Here is a 16,265-nt window from a genome sequence, read left to right as displayed (position 1 = left end):
AAACCACAAGATCATGACCTGAGCCAAAGTCAGAAGCTTAACTAGCTGAGCCACCCAGGCACCCCTGCAATAAAAACTTTTAACTTCTCTATTGCAACTGTGTCCCTAGTCTCTTATGAGAAACTAATAGATTCGTCTCCCACCCCACCAAAAATTCTTCAAAGCATGTAACACTATATAGCACCTTAAAAAATTATCTCAGCATTAGCCCAAGATAGTTGAAAATTGCACATCACTAAATGTAAATGTGCAATAAACTAAACTAAATGTAATGACATATATTCTCTCTCAACTAGAGTGTAGCTCTTAATAGACTTAACAATGGCAACATTTTTTAACTTCACATTATTTTGAAGAGAGTCTAGAATGACTGTTGCCAGTCCCTTCCTCATTCCCTTCAACCACAGCAACAAAAAAGTAGAACCTTTCTAACATGTGGGTCTTAGTTCTTCATTTTCTCTTTCAATAATGGCCCAAGAATGGAGCCCAAGAATTATTTGAGGGAAACTGTAAGCCTTATTTCTGCTAAACTCTAGTCTGAAGTTAGAAGTCTGAAGAAAGAACAAGGCACATATAATGGAATCCAACTCTTAGAGGACATCAAAAAGAGAATTTTCAAGGCATTTCTTGTATAATCTAGCTGTTCACATTAGTTTACAATTATATCAGCCATTGTAAATAAAAGGAGTGTTTTAACCTTAAAAAAAAAACACAATGGCTTGACTGTGGCTTATCCTTGGAAGTTTAAAAACAACGATATAGGGTATTTTTTTTTAATTTTTATTTATTTATTTTTGAGAGAGAGAGAGTACAGAGGAGGTGTAGAAGGATAGGGAGACAGAGAATCCCAGAGCTGCCAGCTCACAAACCATGGGATCATGATCTGAGCCGAAGTCAAGAGTCAGACGCTCAAACCCCCAGAGCCACCCAGGCTCCTAGCATTTGTTATTAAGAGTGAATAAGAATTGATTTTCTGAAGTTAAGTTCTGTCTGGCTGGTTCAGTCAGAGGAGCATGTGACTCTTGATTTCAGGGTCATGAGTTTGAGCCCCATGTAGAGATAACTTAAATAAAACTTAAGAAAAATAAAAAATAAAGAGAAAGTTTGTCCTCTTGTTGCCCTGTTGTAGTGAGAATCATCACTGATAAATAGCAACACAGCTCAGACCCAGCTTCTCTGGTTTACCCCTTAATGTAAAGCTACTTAAAAGTCAGTGAGAGAGAGACTGAGGCTGTAGGTTAAGAAAGAGACTTTGCCCTTCTCCATTTTTCCTGTCTGTCCATATGGGTCTTATGTGCTGATCAGTACAGCCATGGTCTCTGCTATCTATGTCTATTCGGCCCTTCCCCGTGTCTTTCAATATTTATTAAAGGATCTTTTTGACAGCTTCACCCCACACTGATCTCTCCTTTCGCCAGTTCCTTTGGAATAGATCTTCTATACCAAAAAATTTTAGTATTAATTTGTAAATTTTGTTGTTCACAAATCAGTTTGTGTGTACGTGTGTGTGCCCGTGTGTTTTGAATCTCCATAATGATTCTAAGTTCCTTGTGGGCACAAGCTATTTCTTGCAGTTGTTTTGTTTTCCCTTAGTGCCAATTACAATGTCAGACACAAAATAAGGACTCCATTAAGTACTTGGTGGTGGATACTTAAGAGGATCAAAGAGAAGTGTCAGCCAGAAGTTATATATGTGTTAACTTCTGGTAAATATAGTAGCAAAAAATTTCTCTTCCTCTGCTTCTCTGCTTTGTATTACAGAAAGCAGTAACTGAATTGTTCTCGAAAAGAGGTGGTGAAGTCAGTACTTATAAGAGGGAACATTAGGTGCTGTTGCAAATACATATTGACATAGCTTTTGCTGGCCGCAGGAGACTGAGCTCATCTACCTTTTAGCCCTGTTATGGCAGATGAGAAAATAAAAGGTACAGAAAATAGAGATGTTTGATTTTCTAAGTTGCCTCAAGTTACCATTTTAAAAAACGCCTGCAAGCATTTCTAAAACAGGATCCTGGTAGCTGGTTGCCAAACCGGTTTAACAGCACTGCCTCCACATATTCTGGGTGAGAGGGACCTCCGAGTACATAAACTTATCAGAGATCCCTATCCCAGTCATTTCAGAACAAGTTGTTTAGTAATGTACTGTAGTTTCTGTGCAAACCATCTACCATAAACCACGAGGTGATTCAAGGTTCAGAGTTCCTTCTTTGTTCCTTTGTTAATCACTGACTTCTGACTAGTGGGAGGTGCCTCCCAAATTTGCTAATGCATTCTTTTTGGATAAGGATGACGCACAGATTGTCCTAATAAGGACTTAGATTGAGAAAGGACCGCCCCCCTCTGAGAAGATGGGACAAGTCAGAGAGAGGGCGGGCAGTTTCTTTTTCAACTAGGGATGACACAAGCATAAGTCATTTCCTTATTAATCGGTTCAAACCAGTTCTTACAGGAACTGGTGGTGATAAATGTGGGACTTCTCAGAAGTCATTCATTTTATTCTTTGTGCCACAACAGCGTGCGGCATCAGCCTAGCTGGTCTCACTCTGAGGATGAACTCTTGTGCCAGAAGGGGCTCAGCTCCTAGTTTCTCTCCTGAGTTGGTGGAAGAGATTTTTCTCCTAGAAGGGGTTATTAAAGGATGAATGTATCCACTGAAAAGAGTTCAGAGGATTTTGCCAGTTGTGCTGATTGTTGTATTTTTTTTTTCCGCTTTCTGTCCAATCCCTGCTTTTTGAGTCCAGGTGGTAAGTGGATTTTTCTTTCACATTTTTCTTGCTTTTCTTCCCAAATGTATCTTTTTCCTTGGGTTATCGTACCCTGCTTCCAGTGCTGTCCCCGGCATAGGTCCATCTCTGCAGAAGCCATTTCAGGAATATCTGGAGGCCCAGCGGCAGAAGCTTCACCACAGAAGTGAGATGGGCACACCGCAGGTGAGACTTTGCTCTGTTTTCCTCTCTTCTGCCACCCCCCTCCCCCCAGTCTCAGGCTGAAATTATACTCCCAGCACTCACTGGCATTTTGAGGCAAATAGAGTAGTTTGTCAGTCTTCAGTAACTGAAGTGGAGGCTCTGTTTACTCTCTACTGGGACACTGGCTTTGACTAAATCAGAACTGTAATTTCCGTTTGTATCTGTCTTCTCCAAAAAAAAAACAAAGGGAAGGCTAATGGCAAATGATGTGTTATGTAGAATGAGTTGTTGCCTTGATCTTAAATGATTTATTACCAAATCTACTTCCCAAGTGGATTAAAAAGTTAAAATTTGTAGCATTTCATAGCATAACAAAGTATGTGACTAACGGCGGTCATTTGACTATCTCCTTCATTTTTGCCCTACTTTTTTAAGAGATGGGAAAATAATCTTTTTTCTTTTTTTAAAAAAGGCTCTTCACATAGCTGAACTTAAAAACTTTAACTTAAACTAAGGCTGCCTTTTCTGTAAACAGTTCTGTGGCAAAGGGAAATGACTAGAAGAGGATGGGTAAGCAGTAACCTGAAATGGGAAACTTGAAGAAAGCATAGTTGTTGAATTTTTCCCCCCGCCGTCTGCCTTACACTCTGTGTGGCCCTTTGCCGCCCTCAGTTGACCAAACATGACTTCAGAAATAGATGACATATTTTAAAAGCTGCTCCCAGTGCTGGAACGACATGTAACTATCTGGACACTGCTCTCCACAAGTATCTACATGGCAACTTCAGAGAGCAGAATTGAATCAAAAATTTTATTATGTAGTAAAAAAAGGCGACCTCACACTGACCCATTCTAAACTATGTGAATCAACATTGACTTTACATCTGACAAAGTGAAATCTTAATAATTGGGTGTCAGAAGGCCTGAATATAGACTTCAGGGTATCTAGAGACACGGGCCTTCTCATTTTCATTGTTTAGACTTTATAGCTTATGAGCCCCAAATTCTCATCATTTTTCTTAAATATTGTAAATGATCCCCTTTTTACTACTGAACTAATGAAGCATTTCTCGTGGGTTGTTCTGCATTTATTCTTACAGGGAGAAAACTGGTTGTCCTGGATGTTTGAGAAGTTGGTCGTTGTAATGGTGTGTTACTTCATCCTGTCCATCATTAACTCCATGGCACAAAGTTATGCCAAACGAATCCAGCAGCGGTTGAACTCAGAGGAGAAAACCAAATAAGCAGAAAAAGGTTCTAATGGCAGAAATTAGAAATGAGTTCTGCCTTAAATTGGGAGGACTCCAAACCAGGAAGGAAAATACCCTTTTCCACCCTATATCAATTTAAAAAAAAATGTTTTGTTTTGTTTTGTTTTCTGAAAACAGTTTAGTCCATATTTTGCACTGACACACTTTTCCTTTGTGTGTTAAGGTAAGGTATCCACCCTCAATTCAATCCAGCTTGTGTTTTATTCAGGTGGAATGTGATGTTCAGCAGCGAACTTAACAGAAACCGGGCTTTTCTTTGTTACTTTCAGAAGGCCCACGTGGTACAATTAAAGAATTCCGGACACCAAAAACTAGTTCCTAAGTATGTTGAGTATGTCAAGCCTTTTAGGCTTGTCAGAAATGACTCCTTTGTTTTTCTAAGTCATTAAAGTGTGTATAAATTATACTAGATTGGATAACGGTCTTGCATGTCTATCATGGTAAAATTTATTTAATCCTGCCCAACCCTTCCTCTCCTACCTTAAAAAAAAGGCCATCTTATGATGCATTGCACACCCTCTTGGGAAACTGATCTTTAAATTTTGAGACAGTATAAGAAAATTCTGATTGGTGTCTCACGAATGAGCTGGCACCATTTTTTATTCTGTATATTTAGAATGAAGTCATGAACAAACTTTATAAAGACATCTTTGATCATTCCAAAATTGTGTCCGTTTTCTTGAGCGTTTTGATTTTTTGCTTCCCTTTAGCTACTTCCAACTAATGGTCGACTTTGCCAGATCTACCTACAACCATAATTTCTTCAACCATTGTTTATTTATGTGTAGGAGCCACCACCGAGGCACTTTCTTGTTAACCTGGAATTGGGGCAGCTTGCTACACATTGATGAAATGGCTCCCTAGGGATTGACATAGCGAGGGGTTCGTGAAAACAGGAGAAATGAAAGTATACAAATTAAAGGGCACTGGAGAGAGAAATAACTCATTTTTTCAAAAAACCACACTTTCTCCTGTCTGTGTTCGTTTTAGCTCAGCATGTTCTCTGTTTCTGACAAAAATTTACTTTTAGAATGTAACCTAATTTTCTTTCCTTTCTTCAGTGAGTGTTATGTTCTTTTGGGATGTTTCCAGTTGAACTTGGTTGTTTCGTTTTGCCTGGGAGGAAAATAAACAATTTCACTTTTTTTCTTTAGGAAAATCTTTTCTGACATTATGTTAAAAGTAGAATCGGGTTTAAATCGCAACAGGCCAGAAATGCCTGATTGTTTTATCAAATCCTGCCTGAATGTCTACTTAGTTTGCCTACCGTCGTGACATCTCCATGGCTGTACCACCTTGTCGGGTAGCTTATCAGACTGATGTTGACTGTTGAATCTCATGGCAACAGCAGTCGATGGGCTGTCTGACATTCTGGTATCTCTCATCTGACCATCCATATCAAATATTCCCATTTAAACATGACCTAGCCTCATGGTTTATGACCAAAAAAACTCTTGTCCTTAAGTCTAGTGGCACTTTGAATCTTTTATGCCATGATATTGCAGCAGTATCGAGAAGATTTTATGGAAAATTGGGATGGTCTCCATGACCACAGCTAAATAAAAGACAACCTGCCTTGTGGGTTTTGAAAAGGTTATTATTCTTAACAATCTTTTTTTTTTCTGCCCAGGGACCTTGTGGTAATGTGATTGTTCCTTTATTTGCAAAGCGGTACCCAGGTTTTATGTTAAATAGATTCACATTAACCAACAAAATTTTTTAGATTTTTTAGGGTTAGCATAAACTTCTAAGTCAGCTTCCAATTGTGTGTCATCTCTTTCACCTGCATTTTATTTGGTGTTTGAAGAAAGGAAAGAGGAAACCCCGTATGAATTATACTATATGTGCTAAATCTTCCAGGTTTATTGGTAAACTTATTTCAGGGTACAGTGTTTAGAAAAAAAGAAACATTTCTTAGACTGAGGAGCTAAGTAATACATTTGACTTATTATGATAATGGTTTGTTCACTCTTTCAAATGAATTTGCCTTGAAAACAAACGAAAAACAGCTGTCCCCCTTTCCTCCACAAAGCGTTCAGGTGGGACATGCTCAGATGATCTTGCTGGATTTCCAGCTGGCACAGAACGTTACCCTTCTGTTCCAGTGGTTCGTTTGTCCCTTTCTTGTATCCACCAAAGTGAACACAAACAACTACATGATCCCCAAAACAAACCTAGTTGATTCCAGTTGGGAGACCAGAAAATTTGTGAGTGGGTGGTTTGATATTACTGCAAATTTAAAAAAAGCAGGGGGGGGAGGTGCCTGGGAATTCTAATTCCATCTAATTTAAGTGTCATTTTGTGCCTTACATTTCTGTGGTACTTTATCTTGTCTCTCAATTCCATGACTGTCAAAATAATACAGTACGATATAATGCAATACATCCTCAGTTTATACACTTAGGTGCTGAGGAACACCTCCCTAAAAACAGTAATGTGGGAAACGTGTAGTGTTTGACAGAAAGAGAGATTTGGATGATGGCCACTCTCCTCATCTTCTAAAAGTCAGAAAAAGGTACAGCTGGAGTGCAGTTTCTGAAATACACTAGTTCAGCAGATGCAGTAAGTAGGAAGTGCTCCCTATGAACAACCTCTGCCTGTGTTTCCACTGTGCTCTCTGCTGGCTGTAGCTGTAGTAGGACTGCCGTGAGGCTGGTCTTCACTTTTCACTACTCAGCAGTGATTCTTTTGAGGACAATTAATGCATTAAGCTAATTAGAATAGCGTGTTGTCCTCTTGTGCCCTGGGTGAATTGTGTTTTGACTGACCCATGTGTAAAGAGCTCAGAGGAGTTCCCAGCCTTTTACAGTCAAAAAGCCGTTCCATAGATTTTGAAACCCACTCGCCTCCATGTGCAACGGTCTATGTTACTGATGGCTTATCGTTCTGCCTCTAACATGTGACTTTGAGAAAGTCTTAAACTTGGAGCCTAAATTTCATCTATAGGAATGGAAATAGGTTGTTGTAATGATTAAATTGGATAAAATGTAAAGTACTACCATAATTGTTGGCGTGTTCTCAGTATTTAACTTGTCAAAGACCGCATTTGATACACATGCAAAAATTTTACATTGCGTTTACTCGGAAAACATGTTTTTATTTGGTAGGCTCCACTCCCAACGTGGGGCTTGAACTTACAACCCCAAGATCAAGTGTTGCATGCTCTGTAAACTGAGCCAGACATGTGCCCCAATATATGCGTTTTAAATACTGTCTGCAGGTATGCCCTTGTTTTGATGTAAACCTGCTCTTTCTAAAGAAGTTAAACCCAAATATAAGTTAATAAAGAGAAAGGCAGAAATTAAGGAACCAATTGACTTGATAAAACCAAAACCTTGTTAAATCTAAAATTAACCCCCCAGTGAGGCAACAAAGTACAAAGCACAGATACACAAAATTTACTATAATTGAAAATACTTTTCTAACCTTACATCCTTAAAATATTGACATTTTCCTAATTTAGTTTTTATTATAAAATACTAAAGGGGCGCCTGGGTGGCGCAGTCGGTTAAGCGTCCGACTTCAGCCGGGTCACGATCTCGCGGTCCGTGAGTTCGAGCCCCGCGTCAGGCTCTGGGCTGATGGCTCTGAGCCTGGAGCCTGTTTCCGATTCTGTGTCTCCCTCTCTCTCTGCCCCTCCCCCGTTCATGCTCTGTCTCTCTCTGTCCCAAAAATAAATAAAAATGTTAAAAAAAAAAAAAATGAAAATACTTTTCTAACCTTACATCCTTAAAATATTGACATTTTCCTAATTTAGTTTTTATTATAAAATACTAAAGGGGCGCCTGGGTGGCTCAGTCGATCAAGCTTCCAACTCTTGGCGTCAGCTCAGGTCATGATCTCACAATTTGTGAGTTGGAGCCCCATGTCGGGCTCTGTGCTGACATCGCATAGCATGCTTGGGACTCTCTCCTAAAATAAATATAAATAAACTTAAAAAAATAAAATACTAAGGGGTGCCTGGGTGGTTCAGTTGGTTGAGCGTCTGCCTTCAGCTCAGGTCATAATCTCACGGTTCATGAGTTTGAGGCCCTTGTCCGGCTCTGCTGACAGCTTGGAACCTGGAGCCTGCTTCAAATTCTGTCTCCCTCTCTCTGCCCCTCACCCACTCACACTCTGTCTCTCTCTCTCAAAAGTAAATAAACATGTATGTATATGTGTGTGTGTTTGTGTATACGTACATACACACACTAAGGGGTGGCTCAGTCAAGTCGGTGGCTGAGTCCGACTTCAGCTCAGGTCGTGATCTCAGTTCATGAGTTTGAGCCCCACATCGGGTTCTGTGCTGACAGTGCAGAGCCTGGGGTCTGCTTCAGATTCTTTGTCTCTCTCTCTCTTCCCCTCCCTTGCTTGCTCGCTTTCTCAAAAATAAACATTAAAAAATAAAATACTAAAAGAAATCTAGAAGGTAGAGAAAAAGGAATATCTGCTTTTTTTTTTTTTTACATTTTTAATGTTTATTTTTGAGAGAGAGTGAGACAGAGTGTGAGTGGGGGAGGGGCCGAGAGAGAGGGGGACGCAGAATCTGAAGCAGGCTGGAGACTCCGAGCTGTCAGAGCCTGATGTGGGGCTTGAACTCACAAACCATGAGATCATGACCTGTGCCGAAGTCGGATGCTTAACCAACTGAGCCGCCCAGGTTCCATCTAGAATATTCAGTGAGGTGAGCACTGGGTGTTGTATGGAAACCAATTTGGCAATAAATTTCATATATTTAATAAATAAAAATAGAATATTCAGTGAGGTTTGCTGGGTATAGTGAAAACAGTTTAAAAAGTTGGCATGTGGGACCTTCCTCAATAGACCTAAAAGTCTCATTTTTGTTAGAAAACAAAAGAATATTGGTTTGTTTTATTTGTAGTTATTAATGTGCTCACAAAAAGTTAAATCAACCTAAGCAGGAATTATTTTTTTTAAGTAGGCTCCACACCCAATGTGGCGCTCGAACTCGAAACCCCGAGATCAAGAGTCGCTTGCCCTACTGACTGAGCCAGCCAGGTGCCCCTAAGCAGGAGTTCAATAGCCATTTTTGAAAGCCAAGTAGCATTCCATTTCTAACTGACAATGATCAAAACTTGGGTATTCATAAAACATGGTAAATGAAATGCTAAGCAAAAAACTTGCATCTGAAGTGTTTGTTCCTTTATTCTCAAAGACAACAAGAAAAGAAAGCACATGAAGTACTTGAACATTCTAAAAGTGATTGAGTCACTTGTGTCTGGTGGTTGAGGCTTCGGTTGCTGCCCTTCCCAACAAGGCCAGGAGTTCACCTGAGGTAATACGTTTGCCTCGGGGGTGAGGCCTTGAATTGCAGCAAATAACATACATGTATTTGCATATTCAACCAGTACTCATAAAAGGGATTATAATGAAAACCTGTTCTGGACAGCTGCTTACTCATTGCCTTTAGAATTGCGTGGTGCTGGGATAGGCAGGTGCCAGCTGTTTGCTCATTTGACCTACTAGCCTTGCACAGTTTGCTGTGAGGATGTTGATACTACTAAATTAAAAGAAATTTATTTTAGATGGCCCCCGCTCTCCACCCAAACACCCTGGATTCATTTGAGATCTGGGATTCTAATTCTGTAGTTGGGAGACTGGCCCAAACTGTGGCCCAGTGTGAGTCAGTTGTAAGTGGCTGGCTGACTCTATGGGAACAGGAATGAGATGCAGCTTAGACGGTTTGTCAGCCAAATCCACAAATGTGTGGCTTTTTGAAACATTGGACATCTGTTCCTTTTAATTTAAAATAAACTTTTTTAAAAAGCACAAAGTTGCTTGGCTCCTTGTTTCTTTGTGTCAGCAGCAGTTGGTGCTCTAACCTAGGAAGCCTAGAATGGGAGAAAATTTGGAATCTTGAGAGCACACTTCAGAGAGAGTGGCAGGGAGTTGCTTCAGGAGGGGAGGAGATGATTTTACTGGATAGAGTCTGGAAATCCCCTTCAGGGGTAATCAGCCCAGGTGTTCAACCCGATTGTTAACTATGTCCAAATGACTCAAAGGACAGAAGGAGGGCTTGGACACACTCCAGCGGTAGTTCTACAATGTAGTCTTTATTTGCATTGGAAACCACATTCCTGAATTCTTGAGAGGAAGGCTCTGGCTTATTCTGGGCATCTTTGACTAAGAGGGACCCCAAGCCTTCTAAATTAACAGTCACTGCCTTCTTTTGAGACTTTCCAGGCAGTATCTACAATGATTGATTTGATGGCCTTCCACCTAAAGCCCTCAGGAAAGGCCTTGTTCTTGGAAGGAGGCCTTTGTAAGCCACTTTTCTCTCCTCCCCCCACTTCATCCCAAATGTGTCATTTCCCTTTGTTGCCATGTATCCCCTTAAGGGGGATAGAGCATGAGCAGCTTTTTCCTTCAGACGCTTTTGACTGACCCAACCCGACAGTATTGCTTAATTGTGTCCCAGCCTGTTTCTGATGGAAAAAAAAAAAAAAAGTTTCCATGCAGTGAGGCAGTTTGAGATTCGTAGAGAGATGTTTCTGCCCTTCCCTGAAGGTGGGAAAAGACTGTTCAGATTACTCTTATCTTCCTTTGGCCGCCATGTTGTGTTGGAAACTACAGCAGCTCAGTTTCACTCCTCTTTGCAGTAGTGAAGAAGCCTGGCACACCAGTCATCCAAGAGCCATGTTGTTCTCAACCTCTTTTCATTAGTTTAAAAAAAAAAATGAAAATGAGAGGAGGCCTTTCTCAACCTTTCACTTTTTAGTGCACCTCCCAGCCTCTTGGGAGGCCCTTTCACTTGAGTGACAGGCCTAACCTCTTCTAGCCACCAAACTTTTCTCTGCTTAACCTGACAGTGGCTACACTCTTGCGGCTCTTCGGATACCTCTGCTCCATTCTGGCCACTGTATCCGTCCCTTCCCACTCCCATGTCCCTTCTATGGTATATTTTTGTGCAAAACCCCATTAATACCAGCAATCAAGATTAGGTCCCAGGAACCTCTGATGTGCCCTTTCCCGGGAAGTACAGTAGATTACTGTAACTGTGATAATGATTGTTTGATTACCTTGTAAGCAGGCACTGTTTTCAGTGTTGGTTTGTATTGTGGAGTATTAAAATCCTTAACAACCCTGTGAGAAAACTAAGGTAGAGAAGATTAGTGGTTAGCTGTGGGAAGAAGGGAAGCAGAGAAAGGATTCAAACCTAGGCATTCTGGCTCTTACACATTCAGTTCTACAGAAAAGTCCAGTAGAAAAGTCCAGGCTTTTTATCTACATCCTTGTCTCATCTTGGGATCACAAGTAGGTGATGGAGAAAGACAACAGAAAATCAAGCCCACAGCCCTAAAAGTTTGCTATTTAAATAGATGAGCAGCCTCTGCTTGCGTTTATCACAGGGGTGGGAACGCCGGCTCCATCCCTGGCCATCCTGTGTGGGCAGGTTCCCAAAGTGGTGTTTGCTAGAATTATGATTACAAAGCAATTTCTATTTGTACAGATCTTTTTTCTCCTTCAAAGCACTTTCACATCTTAAATTTTATTTGATCTTCATAACAACCCTATGAAATAGAGCCAAAAGTGGCATTAACCAGATTGGTAGGGGGAAACATTTTTAAATTCACTTTTTTTTAAGTGATGTTTTCTTTTTCTTTTTTTTTTTTAATGTTTATTCTAAGACAGAGGGATATGCAAATGGGGGGGGGGGGCGTGCAGAGAGAGAGAGAGAGAGAGGGAGGGAGGGAGAGAGACAGAGGATCCCAAGCAGGCTCCTTGCTGTCAGCGCAGAGCCCACAAGGGCGGCCTGAACCCACGAACTGTGAGATCGTGACCTGAGCCCAAATCAAGAGTCGGACGCTTAACCAACTGAGACACGCAAGTGCTCCAAATTTACTTTTTAAATCTCCACTGGTTTAAGGTACTGTGGGGAAGAGACAACACTAATGACCGTAATCTTTGCCCTCCAGGAACTTACAGTCTCCTTAGGGGTATTGTGCTTATATACAGATAACTACAACATAAAGTGAAATGAACAGCGAAGGAAAGAACATTAAGAAAAGAACCCAGAAGAGGATGGGAATGGGTGACCAGGAAGGCTCAGAAAAGATTTCATGAGGATGTGGCATTTGAATAGCCAGCTAGGGTGGGGAGAGGGCAGGTGTTCTGACTAGAGAAAGCCCTGTGAGACAGCAGGAAAGCACGAGTAGGAGAGACAAGACCAATGAGTCACCTAAAGTCAGTCCGCCCACCTCTGGTACTCTTTGCCTTAGCCCCGTTTTGTATCCTTGAAAGCACATATGTGACTCACAAAGTAGTTTATCTGTTTTCTTGTTTTTGCTTGTTTCCTTCACTAGAGCGTAAGCCCTGTAAGGGCGGGCACTGTTGCACTCTCCATTGTTTCCCCGGGGCCTGGCACTCAGTAGGCTCGCAGTGTTTGCCGAGTGAATGTTGCAGTGGTCCAGGAGGGGTAGCAGCGGAGCTTCAAAGGCAGGCTGGACAGGCTCCCTAAGATGAGGTGCCAGGGTACTAGGCAAGTTGGAGTAAAGGTCAAGAAGGAATCTGAGAAGACAGCAGTGCTGATCCATCACCGGGCCAGGAATACAGGAGGAGGAGCAAGTTTGAGAGAGAGAGAGAAACAGTGTTCTGTTCTGAACACATTGCCCAACAGGATAGTGGCTCCTACCATGGGTCTCTCTCAGGTTTTCTAACTCCTAAGCTTGAGAATGTGCTATCCATTAGACCACTCTGTGACTTCTGTCAGAGAATAAACTGGACTTTTCCGGAGAATTCTCTGGAGTAATACATCCTTTGTACTTTTCCATAAGTGATCATCTTAGCCTTAACTTGTTAGGTAGCACTGTTCTTCTAAGGACAGCACTGTGACCAGACCTTGGGGCCACAGGAAACTGCCTTAAAATTCCTCACCCCTGTTGTATCCTGCTTGCTTAATGAATGACTCCTCCCTATGAGAACTGAGAGGATGGTAATTCCTGGATAGATTGTCTTTATAAGGAGAAAAGTTTGGCAATGTGATTTCCTGTGTATTTGTCCTGGAATCCAAGATTCCAGTAGTGCTAGCCTAGATGGCAGTGGCAGCCACCTAGAACCCACATGTCATAAGTTTTCCGAAGTAAATATGAGGGCATCCCCCCAACTGCCTTTGCCAAGCCAAAAGGCAGAATCACGGCTTTATTACACCTTCTAGAGCATGTGGTCAAGGCGGCTTTCCATTTGGCTGCTTTGGTACTGGGGTTGTTTACATGTTTCAATAAATGAGTTATGCTTATTGAAGTTGGCTGGCTAGGAGTTCAGAATAAATGACATATGACCACAATTATACCACTCACCAGGAAGAGCAGAGTTCAAAAGGAGAGATTTATTTGTGTAATAACACTTTGGTGGGGAAGAGAGGTACAAAACTTTAGTATTCTCTTCTCAGGTGGGTGCACAGTTGTTGAAACCTGGGAGAATTGGGGTGTCACTGGCTTTCTGATGGAATCAGACATAAAGAGATGCCTATCAGTAAAAGCATGTATGTGGGAGTGCTTTGCACAATTTCAGAAGAAGAAAGGAAGCTGAAAATAGTGCTTTTTAGAAAAATGTAGAGATCAAAGAAGTTTTCAGATGCTCTCCATTTCCTCTTCAAGCATAAAGAATCCATTGGAGCATAAAAGATCCCTGGTCTCTGCACGGAGGAAGTAAAAAGTTCTTTCATGCAGGAGCACCTGGCTGGCTTAGTCAGTGGAGCATGCGACCCTTGAACTCAGGGTTGTGAGTTTGAGCCCCACATTGGGTGTAGAGATTATTTAAAAATAAATCTTTTTTTAAAAAGTGCTTTCATACTCAAAATCTTTCCTACCTTTTAGTATACTTTTTGGGCTGCTGTCAGACTGTGTATGTGAGAGAGAGAGAGAGACAGAGAGAGAGAGATTGATTCAGTCTTCCTTGTGATAGGCAGTGTTCATTAGAAGGGCATGTTGAGATAGTAGGACTTCAAAGGTAGTCTTTAATTTCCCTCTTCCTCCTGTTTGTTCCCTGAATGTACATGGAACATTCTATAATTCTACACCTGTTTATGTGATAATTTACAGAACAGCGATGCTGCTTACTACTTCCACCCCTTGTTACTGCCTTCTGATTCATTTGACTTATTCCTTCATTCTTCAAACTGTCTCCCAAGTGTTAACATCCTTTTAAAAATCATTTATTTTATCTTATGTTGGATTTTTTAAAGTTTATTTTGAGAGAGAGAGAGAGAGAGAGAGAGAGAGAGAGAGAGAGAGAGAGAGAATCCCAAGCAGGCTCCATGCTGTCAGCACAGATCCCCATGTAGGGCTAGAACTCACGTACCATGAGATCCTGACCTGAGTCAGACGCTTAAAATCGAGTCAGACGCTTAACTGACTGAGCCATCCAGGCACCCCTTACATTGGATTTTTAAAGCTTTGTTTAAAATAAAAATATGCTGGGGCACCCAGGTGGCTCAATCGGTTGAGTGTCTGACTTCGGCCCAGGTTATGATCTCAGAGTTTGTGAGTTCGAGCCCCGTGTCGGGCTCTATGCTGACAGCTCAGAGCCTGGAGCCTGCTTCAGATTCTGTGCCTCCCTCTCTCTCTGCCCCATCCCCACTCATGCTCTGTCTCTCTCTGTCTTAAAAATAAGTAAAACATTTTTAAAAATTAAAAATAAATTAAAAATAAAAATATGCAGGACGCCTGACTGGCTCAGTTGGAAGAGCATGTGACTCTTGATCTCCAAGTCATGAGTTCAAGCCCCACACTGGGTGAAGCAATGACTTAAAAAAATAAAAACCAGGCAAAAGAAATGCGTAGTATAAAAGGGAGATCTTCTGAGAAAGATACTCCCCCAGAGAAATTACTATGAAATTTAGTGTGTATCCTTTCAGGCCTGCTCAAAAATGCTCTGAGCTTCCCATTCTTCTTGGTCTTGGGGGCCTGACAGTGGAGGCAAAGCAGGAGCAGCCAGGATCACTGGGTCACATCTCTCACCTGTATCTTCAAGTCAGTGATAGATTGCTCCATCCCTGTCTTTCCTCAACAAAATTAAACATAACCGTATAGACAAATCTGTGGGTTTTTCATAACATTTAACAGTCATTTCTGTTTGTCTTGGCTACTGCAGCATACATAAAGGGAACAGTGGGCGTGGCCAAACTTTGGAAGGCTTGGAATTCCAGGACTAGTTTTAGATTTTAGGCAAGGACTTACAAAGCCTCTTCATTATCAAAACGTTGAGTTTATATTGTTTTAAATGGCTCTTAACTGTATAAGATGGCTCAGAGACAAAATATATTTTTTAAGTTACTTATTTTGAGAGAGAGGAAGCACATGTGGGAAAGGGAATGAGAGAATCCCAAGCAGGCCCTGTGCTGTCAGCACAGAGCCCAATTCAGGGCTCGAACTCATGAACCATGAGATCATGACCTGAGCTGAAACCTAGAGTCAGGACACTTAACTGAGTGAGCCACCCAGGTGCCCCAAGACAAAACATTTTTAATTATATTTGTATTTCCAGGTCCTCGGTTTTATTTGTTATGAGATCTGTTGATAATAAGTGAGCCTTAACGGGCTTCATGTGTGCCTCTAGTTTTGCAGCTTTACATCTTTTCCATAGTGTTTTAGACATTTATATTAATCTGTTCAGTAAACATGGAGTTTCTACCATGAGCCAGGCATATGCTTTGAAGCAAAGAGTATACCAAATGGTGAACTCCTTAAGGACAGAGGCCAGGTTTAACTCATTCTTTTAAAGTCTGTCTATCCTAGCACTGTCTTTCCTTGCAGGTGGTCAATGGATGTTTGTTGAATTAAGCTCACATCCTGCCTTTCTCATGCTGTTCACATGAGCTGAGCTTAAGCAAAGCTTTTTTTTTTTTTCCCCAGAAAGGAAACTCCCATCTTTTGACTTATGTTTCTTACTATGTTCCCATGACCTCTCACCTAATAAGAACAAGCTTTGTTCAACTCCCTTTTCTATAGTTCCCAGGACTTTGCTCCTGAGATGTCTAGAATAGCCTTGTCCAATAGAAATACAGTTCAAGGCATATATCTAATTTAAAATTTTATTTTATTATTTTTTTTAACGTTTATTCAGTTTTGAGAGGCAGAAACAGAGT

General features: G+C 41.1%; 1 protein-coding gene across 3 annotated transcripts in view; it reads left to right on the top strand.

Annotated features, from left to right (window-relative positions):
• VMP1 (vacuole membrane protein 1) overlaps positions 1-7,184 on the top strand; it is a 132,210-nt gene extending 125,026 nt beyond the window's left edge. For all 3 annotated transcript variants that reach the window (XM_043583895.1, XM_043583893.1, XM_043583894.1), the window contains 2 exons: positions 2,828-2,930; positions 4,010-7,184. In XM_043583895.1, coding sequence (XP_043439830.1) covers positions 2,828-2,930; positions 4,010-4,153 — 247 coding nt within the window. In that variant the 3' untranslated portion in view covers positions 4,154-7,184. The remainder of the gene's footprint in view (positions 1-2,827; positions 2,931-4,009) is intronic.
• Positions 7,185-16,265: the final 9,081 nt, after the last annotated feature.

Source organism: Prionailurus bengalensis, chromosome E1 (assembly GCF_016509475.1).
Source record: "Prionailurus bengalensis isolate Pbe53 chromosome E1, Fcat_Pben_1.1_paternal_pri, whole genome shotgun sequence".
NCBI classification, from domain to species: Eukaryota; Metazoa; Chordata; class Mammalia; order Carnivora; family Felidae; genus Prionailurus; species Prionailurus bengalensis.
The sequence above is the reverse complement of the archived record's forward strand: the minus strand, read 5'-3'. Positions and strand labels throughout refer to the sequence as shown.